The sequence below is a fragment of the Fistularia commersonii genome, chromosome 29 (assembly GCF_037954325.1).
Source record: "Fistularia commersonii isolate RoL2024-O1a breed Wild chromosome 29, RoL_Fcom_v1.0, whole genome shotgun sequence".
NCBI classification, from domain to species: domain Eukaryota; kingdom Metazoa; phylum Chordata; class Actinopteri; order Syngnathiformes; family Fistulariidae; genus Fistularia; species Fistularia commersonii.
Genome location: NC_141312.1, coordinates 5,454,237 through 5,463,733, shown reverse-complemented (window position 1 = coordinate 5,463,733; position 9,497 = coordinate 5,454,237). Strand labels below are relative to the sequence as shown.

At 46.4% G+C, this 9,497-nt stretch overlaps 1 protein-coding gene across 1 annotated transcript; it reads right to left on the bottom strand.

The window, feature by feature from the left end:
• Positions 1 to 5,182: 5,182 nt before the first annotated feature.
• hmgb1a (high mobility group box 1a) lies at positions 5,183 to 9,132 on the bottom strand. The gene is made up of 5 exons (XM_086176728.1): positions 8,998 to 9,132; positions 6,640 to 6,800; positions 6,293 to 6,438; positions 5,996 to 6,170; positions 5,183 to 5,882 (listed from the first exon to the last, which is right to left on the bottom strand). Exons 2-5 carry the CDS (start codon positions 6,784 to 6,786, stop codon positions 5,730 to 5,732), a joined length of 621 nt encoding a protein of 206 aa, XP_086032854.1. The 5' UTR covers positions 6,787 to 6,800; positions 8,998 to 9,132; the 3' UTR covers positions 5,183 to 5,729.
• Positions 9,133 to 9,497: the final 365 nt, after the last annotated feature.

The window sequence follows — 9,497 nt, the reverse complement described above, 5'->3', positions numbered from 1 at the left end:
TGCAGTAAAGTCTGAAGTGCACCTTCATTCACTGGAGATTTAAACACATAAGCAAAGCATTTGCGGAGTAATTGCATGGTTTTCAAAAAGAAACATATTCTATCTATACTTGCTTAAAATAAGTGCTTTTAAAAACTGAAGCCGATTGTGTGGCAAGAAATGTCAATATACTGACTCTGACTCTATTGTTCTCGGTACATTGCAGGTACTTTGTAATTAATGTGATTCATTTGATTTATATTTTATTGTAGCAGGAGGGGAGTAATATAATGATCTGCCATATCAATCTCGCGAAGTTGGTTTCCGTTTTTATATGTCTTTCATAAAGAATCGATATCAGTGATCAATATGATAACAAAGAGTAATTGAACCATTTGCTTGATGCGATCCCGTCAGATGGATGCAGGGGGGAAAGTATTCATCGATAAAGGAAAGCACTTTAAAATCTTGGACGACTCCTTTATTGGCGTGGTATTTTAGAAATAAACATTTGACATGGAAAGTAGCCTGAGAAATCGAACACATTCTCGCAAACTGGCAGAAGCAAATGACTACTTTTTGAATATAATCATTTTACCGCTTATTTGCTCATTTGAATATGCAGCCTTTTGTTATTTTACTGTCGGCCGCCATCTTTTCTTAGTCGAGGCGAAGGGCGTGACAATTTTTGGTGAGAACCCGGATGGAGGATTAATGTTTAAATGGTGACAAAGAAAACTCTAATTTAGTGTTTTTCAGAGGAAAAACTTAACTGAAAACACCCACATAAAACTCTCATCAAAACACATGCGTGTGTCAGAATTGCTCTCCGAGCTTGAAATGATAAAATATGTGAACGTGTAAAGACGCGAACACTCGCCTGTCAGCTAAATCACACGTAAGGATCATTTTCATTTTTTTTCTCCGATGTCTTCCGACAGCCGGATAAACAGTGCATCTGTAGCGCCGAATCTGCGACACCACGGTGATTCTGAACTTTCTTACAGAATTTTATTTTGCGGAAAATCCACCGTGGAGAGCGGTTAATCGCATTTACTGAAGCGGTGCACTTCATCAACTTGTTTTAACCTTCCCCGTCAGACTTGTACCCTCGGTCTCTCTGGGCCAAACTGACCCAGCTACCCATGTTTATAAGGCAATAAGTGTAAAATGATCATGCTATTCTGCGTTACGCCTCTTTACTCAACCTCATTCCAGACCATTACCAGGAATTTTACACTTTTCTCGGGGATATATGTGCCTAATGGACCTGTAACCCCACCCACACACACACACACACACACACACACAGAGGTTCTCCTACGTCTCCCCGTTCCTCCCTCGGTGAAAACGTCGCTTCTAAGTCAGCCTCGTCTTCCACATATGACACGGCGGCTCCCGTCTCCACCCGTCTTCTTCATCATCAGCCTTGCCGTGCCTTCACTAGATGACTTCTTTTGAGTACTCGAATGCTTCTTTGTGATTCTCCACAGTTGCTATCCATTTTGGTATATAATTGAATGCACCCGTTGTTATTATTATTTTTAGAATAATTACCATCCCATTAGCCCTCGAGTGATTCTCTGTGCATCCAACTGATTAAGACGATTCAAAACCGCCTCCCCTGACTTAGTAGCGTCACCGTATTCTATGGTGCTTTATCGATAAAGCCGATCGATCGATTGATTGATTGATACCTCAGCGCAAGTCTTTCCCTGTAAAATCTCCCTTTGGCCTGTCAATGTTAGCAGAGACCGACTTCTTTGCGCCTAAAAGCTTCTCTGCTAACGTCCCACTTACATTTGTTGTATCAGAAACTGACAACACCCCATAATATTTCCTCAATGCCGTCTTTCTATCTCCTCGTGCCTGTTCGCCTCCTATCTTTACATCAATTGTAGTCATTTACAATCGCTCCATCTTTGCTCGGACCTCCGTCCTCTCGGCCATGCCCGGGGGCATCGTTCAGATTTTATCTCAAAAGTTGGACTTCACGCTTTTCAGATCACTTTCTATTCCGTGTCTGTCTCCTCGCTGCTGCTTGGATTTTGACGCTTTCTCTCTTGTTTTATTTTTTTTTTCCCGATCTGCCGCCGTGTAAGAGCGTCTTTTTTTCTCCTCCTTTTCTTGTATCCGCTTCGAACCTCACATTCCCCGTAGCGTTTACCTCCGCAGCTGCAACACTTAGATCATACTTGTCGCCATATTTCTGCCATTCATGCTCTTCTACACAAAACAAATCTTTTCCTTCCCTTACAACGCTCTGCCTTGTGGCCAAACTCCTGGTGGTGATTGTATCTCTCTTGCAAAATACATGATTATTCTAGCTCTCCGAGAGGCGTGATTCCCCAGACGTTATCAAAACAAACTCCCCCTTTATTCTCTCTTTGTCATCCTTTCACGCTCATTGACCCACATCTCGCCCTCGGGATCTCCTGGAACTCCTGATGTGCTTTTGCCCGACGGCCTCTGTTTGAGAGTCACATGATCCATCAGTAAAGAGCAGCACGCTGTCTTTGTTTCTGAGTTCGTCAATGCAGTATCGCGGGTAATTAATAAGTAACCGCATTGACTTTCCAAAAATGCCAAAAGGTTACCAAGGCCGCGCTAAAGAGGGTGGAATCTGATCCTGCCAGAAGTTGCTATCGTGGCCCGAGTATTTCCCCACTTTGTCTGGCACTCGCTTCCCCGTCCTCTCCAACTGATCCAGCAATCGGTTACCGATTGGTTTCTGTAACACACTCAGTCATGTGTCACCATAAACTCCTCAACCCGGGAGTCGGGATAACGCGGATGCACTGATGAGTCCGAAGGATGAAGGCAAACAAAACGGGAGCAGTTTTTTTTTGTTTTTTTTTGGGGGGGGGGGGTTCTCGCAAAAGTGGGAGTTTGTGGCATTCGACGTGTTCATTTCCGTCACAGATATTTGGATGGAAGGAATAACAAAGTAGACATATGGTCATAATGAAAAGACAAGCATGTAGATGAGAATGAAACGCCTTTGGAAATCGGAGTCTGACTTCATGCCTAAGAAGTATAAACAACATATTTGAACACTTTTCACAAGTTAAGGGAAGGTATCTGTTGAAGAAGGGGGGCGGGGTGATTTTTTTTTTTTTTTTTTTTTTTTCGCATGAAAGTAAGCCGTGTTGAACCATGACAGGACAGGTGAAATGTCACATAGGGAACTGTGACTTCACATAGGCGTGGGATAGAGGCATCAGATACTGTTAAGGGAGAATCTGTGATGTCATGAGGGTTTTGTGATGTCACACAAGGGGACGCACACGTGGAGGGCACAGTTTAAAGGGCTGCATTTTTAATGACGAACACCCTCGTCGACGTGATGTCATAATTCCCTACGGAACCAAACAGCCCCATGTGTTACAAGTGGGCTACAAACGTAGCAGCAGAACACTGACAGCTGCGAAGGCCAGATGATTTTCTGGAGTAAACATCCGATGATGTGATGCAGGAGGTGCGGGAAAACAACCCCCCAAAAATGAAACCGCCGATACAAAGTTTGATGCATCTGAGGAGTTGAGTGTTAGAGCTCCTCTGTGAAGAATTGGCTGTTTTTATTTTCTCTATTTATCCATGGACATCTGGTTTGAAGAGGCAAGTCTAGCTGTCATGTGAGTTTTAGGAAGTCTGAACCCAGCGCCTCAAACGCACCCAGACCACTAGATGTCGCCCGGAGACCATACTTTGGTCCGAGCGTGCACAGTGGACACCAGGTGGTTGGGATTAACTGGCTTTGGAGCAGCGGCGCAGTGAAGCCAAAGCCCTGCACCGTCTGCGCACTCCCCGGCCTTGCACAGGCCCCGTGCACGCCCCGAGCAACAGCTGAGCGCGGCCACCCGAGCACCGCAACTGTTTCTGCAGTTTCACCGCCGCGGCGGATGGCAGAGTAAACACGCGGCATCCTGACTGCTCTTTCTGAAATCTGTTTCAAAAGCACAAGCAAACCCCGGCGTTGCACGCTGTGCAAACATCAGTGGGTAAATAATAAACAGCACTGACTGCTGCTGTCACACGCTTTCCACGCAGCCTACTTCTATCAGAAATACTGACGTCCACCATTTTTTCCACAAGTAGAGGGAAAAATTCAGCAGGGCTATCGTGCATCGGGGGACCGTAAATGTGGACAGAGCGTGTGGGATTGATGTTTTATTGCGAGGACCTTCGAAGACTGGATGAGCTTTATCGCAGAGTGGCGGGGTCACCTGATGCCTGACTCCAAGCCTGTTTCATATCAAGGCTCATTCAGGAGGCCAGGGCTGATGTAAGGACAGGGACGGGAGACATGCAACACAAAGGAAAGAACGTCCTCGTAGTGCGTGTCAGAACTGAGGTGTTTTTTGAGCTTCAGGCTGAGTTAGCGCACCCCGGAGTCTATAAGCTTCGTCCCACGGGAAACTCTTGTCATGAAGACCGCGGCGGAGTTTCAGAAGCAAATAAGATGACAACGTACAGCGCGTGAGCGCCCGTTAGGTTTATGGTGATTTGTCGGCACGAGCCGTAGATTTGTGTCACCGGGTTTTCAAAGCACGTAATCCATCTTATATAAAATGTTGTTTTTTTTAATACCCTAGACGGGACCTGAAGAGTATGTGCGAGAAGAAGCAGCTGTATCTAAATAAAACAGGAAGAGTCAGTGATGCATGTTGGCATGCGGAGCAGACCGCTATGGTGCAACTTTCAGTACATCTCACCTCCACCAGGGCACGGCTTCTGTGTGCAGCTTGTTAGCACAGAGACCAAGTAAAGCTAAAAAAAAAATGAAAAAATACAGGACACATAAGCAGTGGTAGTGATGAGTCATTCTTCAGAGGAGCAGCTTACTGATGCATAGCCGTTAGATGCCTCCCTGCTCTAATTGTCTCCTCTAATGTCAACTCGAATTTATTTTACCGCGTACACAGCGATGCAACTTAACACAAGTCTTAACTCTCACCGACTCAGACGTATAACTTAATGAGGTCTCTCGTATTTAGTGGCCAGGAGTCTAAGCCACAGCTGTTTATTTCCAGGCAGCAGTAAACATGCTTATACTTGCGATAGCTGGTTATACTTCCTATCTGATAATACCCTTTTGCACAAGCCGTACCATGTAGCTTTGAATGTAGCGGGATTGTCGTACTGAACGACACAGAGCCAACTCTATTAAGGTTTTCGCCAATACACAAATAAAACGCGCCTCTTAAAAAAAATGTTTATTGACATCAGAAGCAATTTAAATTTCAACAATAAACAAGGCATTTTTCTTATTTTGCTATAACAGTGGTACATAAAGATCAGTAAAACAACTGTGATACGTCAATTTTGATAACATGTACTTCAAAATTACAAAAAAAAAGGAAGGAAAAAAAACACACAGAAAAAAAGGGGGAAAAGAATACTCAGATCTAACTCAGAACATTTTTTTTTATGTGCTGTGCACCTCTAGCTAGGGAAAATACTGTAAGCCCACCCCTTTACACTGTACCAGGCAGGATAGTGGTCTAGGAACTACCACTGAAAAATAAGACTGGCAGAAAGACACAGACACGATACTTGTGTAGTGTTACTATACAAAAAAAAGGAGAAAAAAAACTGTACAGCATAAAAACAACTGATATACACAGCCTTTTTGTTGGTTTTTTTACCCCTTGGATACTAAGGTATTTTCTTTCTGTAAGTGAAGTGTGTACAAGGGGGTTAAATGCTTTATAAACAAGAAAATGACCACTATCTATCTCAATCACCAACTACTCATCATCGTCTTCATCGTCGTCCTCCTCCTCTTCGTCGTCGTCGTCGTCGTCATCATCGTCGTCGTCATCCTTCTTCTCTACCTTGGCCGGGGCTTTGGCAGGAGCTCCACCACCTGTTTTGCCCTTAGCACGATATGCTGCGATATCCTGGGGAAGAGAGAGTGTTAAGTTATTGCGCCGTGTGAATGATAATATCTAAACTTGTATTTGCCATCTCGAGCGAGGCCGGACTCGGGACGGAACGTGCGCGGTCTCCTCACCTTCTCGTACTTCTCCTTCAGCTTGGCGGCCTTCTTCTCATAGGGCTGCTTGTCCTCTGAGGAGGTGCTGTTCCACATCTCTCCCAGCTTCTTGGCAACATCACCAATGGTCAAACCAGGGCTCTCGCCCTTCACCTTCGGGCGGAACTCCGAGCAGAAGATGAAGAAAGCCGATCTAGAGAAGAGAGTGAGCTGGTCAACATGGCTCGCTTCCATCACCAGACCGTTGCTTCTCATCCAGGGTCTTTATTTTGACGCACGCAAGAGAATTTCTGGGGAATTGCTCGCAGGACTTACGGGGGTCTCTTGGGGGCATTGGGGTCCTTGAACTTCTTCTTCTTTCCTCCCCTGGGTGGGACATAGTTCATCATCTCCCTTTCGTAGCGCGCCTTGTCCTGTCTGGCAAGTTCCTCGAATTTGCCTTTCTCCTTGGCAGACATGGTCTGGACACAAAGAGATGCTCATTAAGTATCTGGTGGAGGGTGGGGTTTTTTGTTTTTTTTTTATTTCACAGTGACGAAAGTGTGAATTTGGTCAAAATGTATTTGTGAATGCCCACTGCATTGGAATTATCTTTATGTAGACAAAGATGCCTCCGACGATTAAACCTAATTAACTGTCACCGGCCCTGCTGGGTTGCCTACCTTCCATCTCTCTGAACACTTCTTGGAGAACTCGGAAAAGTTGACAGAAGCATCTGGGTGTTTCTTCTTATGCTCCTCCCGGCAGGTCTGGACAAAATATGCATAAGAGGACATCTTGCCCCTGGGCTTTTGCGGATCTTTCCCCATCTCGGCGGCAGAATCTGGAAAAAAAAGGGTGAAACGTAAACGAGGCTGTGCTATTACAAGCTTATTCGCGTCAACTCCATCGCAATGTTGAGCCATGTTTTCCCTGGATGAGTTGGACGCACGACACATAAACTTCGTGTCAATAGGGTTGGTGCAGACAGAATTTTAAAAAATCGTTAATTATCAATTTGAAACCACGTTATTGAATCTGCTGTTTTGTGTTTTTCTCCGAAGTAAGACGGCGACCCGAACCTGGGCGCCGTGGAGCAGCGCAAAGTTGCGAGTCTGGCGGCGGCGGTGCGCAGGAGCGGAGCCTCCCGACGCGCAGGGCGCGGGACGCGGCGAAGACGCCTCAGTCTGTGGAGACGCGATCCGCACTGTGGCCGCTGTCAGCTCTCGCGTTGCCTTGAGGCCGTGGGGAGGGCAGGGAGTCGCACCGGCAACCGTCGAGACGCGCCCCCTCCTCCCCCGCCAGCTCCCCACGCAGCCCCGGTCGCGATAAACTTTCCGGCGAAACCGCAAAAGTTCTCCGAGTTGACGTGCGGGAGTGGAGTCGCGACCCGCTGCCAGAATGACTCGTCATCGCAAAATGTGCTCAGCAACATAAAAACGGAATAAAATGAGAAAATGAAATAAAATAATAAAAAAGGACACAGGGAAACACCCGTGTTCATTCGCCATCGCGTTTTAAATGTAACAAAGAACTTTGACACAGAAAGACACAAATTGCACATAAAAATGTATTTATTCTTGAAAAGACACTCAAAACGGGGTTTCTGTGTAAATTAAACGGTCGGCTTTGATTTCCGTGTTGCCGGGAATAATTCGCTTTCATTTCTGTAATGCGCTAAAAAGGGTGAAAAAACCGCTATTTCCCGTTATATTCCCCCGGTTAAATGCTACAGTAACTCCCAAGTAAGCTGCATCGAGCGAAGTAGTAATGGCGCATAGGCTCTCGTTGAGGAAAAGGAGGTCAACAACGACGGCAATATTTCTTCTTCCATTTTGTGAGAATGCCTTCTTCATGAAAGAAAGTCCCCCTCAAATGTCTCCTCCCGCCTCCCAGTTCGCTTTGCAACGAGACAAACACGTCTGAAAAGCCGGCGATCTTGACAAAATATTTCCCCGATTGATTCCTATTGCACTAGCCGCCTTGTATAGTAATACATTGGGTCTGTGCTGTGTCTATGAGCGGGCTGTGCTACTGACTTGGTTTCTATGAGCTCCTAATGGCCGCTCGTCTTCATCCACTAACAGGGAGAATATGGCTCCTTCTCTTTGTGTCAACGCACAGCCATTGCACTGCATGCAATAGAGGGCAGAGCGACCGCGGCGACGGCTCCGCTTCAACCGCCGATTTCAACGTCTCGCCGCCACGGGAAAAATCCATCGAGGGCGCCGTTGGAATCGCGAAAGGCTCATCTTTCGTTTGCCGTCGGCACTTCGCGTAGTTACGGGTTTGTTTCGGAAGAAAACACGGTTAGAAAAAGTTGAAGCGAACTGCGCCTCTGTCACTGGCTTCCCATTTGCCTCGCTGCCTTGTTTCCTATGCGAATACAGTCAGCCATTACAGTAAAGCGCAGATCGTGAGGGAATTTTCGCCCCCCCAACCTCTCGCATGGACAATTGTGGCGAACGAACACACGTTTAAACATCTGCCGAGATGCTCCGTCTTTTTCTTAAGTTTTTACGAATTTTTTCCCTGTTTATCGCCGAACCCGCACCCGCTTCGCTCTTCTCGTGACAGGCATAGAGCTTCGCAATGCACTGCAATGCCAATGGCTAGCTTAGCGTTAACGGTGAGTCTTCTACCATTGTCGCTAACCGTGTTCGTCCGCTAGACATTCCGGATTTTTTTACGCGTTTACCGCAGGGTGATTTTTCTCCGTCGTGTGATATAGACACGACTGTAATATACAAAATTAATCGATTTTGACGGAATCCGGGGTTAGCGTCGAATTTCCGTCAAGGCTAATTTTCATTTCTTCTTTATTACAGAGCGTCTGCTCCGCACTCCCAGTTCAGAGTAACGTTACCTGCTTAACGCCGGCTGTTTTTGTTGCTTTTTGACGGTTTCCCCGCAATAAAATTATTGGCAAGCCGAAAGAGGCTTTAAATTCGACCGTGGCAAACAGACGAGTAAGACATTTACGACTGTTATCGTCATTTTCATCCTTACGCACACTTCGAATTTCCCTGTGTGGTACTTACCGAAGGACTATAGCTGGGTCTCAATGCTCGGCAATGGCTGTGTGTGTGAGGGAACACAGGCGATACGCAGTGTCTTCAGCCCTCAGCTCTCTAACATTACTCTCGGCGGGGCTCTCACCCCATTGGCCAGTCCCCGGTCTGGCGCGACTCCGATTGGCCGCGGGCTTTTCATTGTCCTAATAGAAGACGAGGTCCCATTGGCTCTCTTTTGTGCAACGTCACCGAAGTTTTCGGAGGCGCGTGGATACAAAAATATTTCTGTCCGAGCACGCCGGAGCTGGTAGTAGTGTAGTGTGTTTGCCATAGTATTGAATTCACTACGTTGAGTGCAGTGAGTGTACAGTAGGCAAGTTAAATGAATGAGACACCGCGGGGCGCTTCAGGTTAGTGAGCGGGGCAGCTGCAAAACGTTGCCTGCTGCCGTTAGATAGGCCGTTCCTCACCTTGCCAAGCCACTACGGTTGCGCGTTCGTCCCAACACACACATATTTGGCATTTCT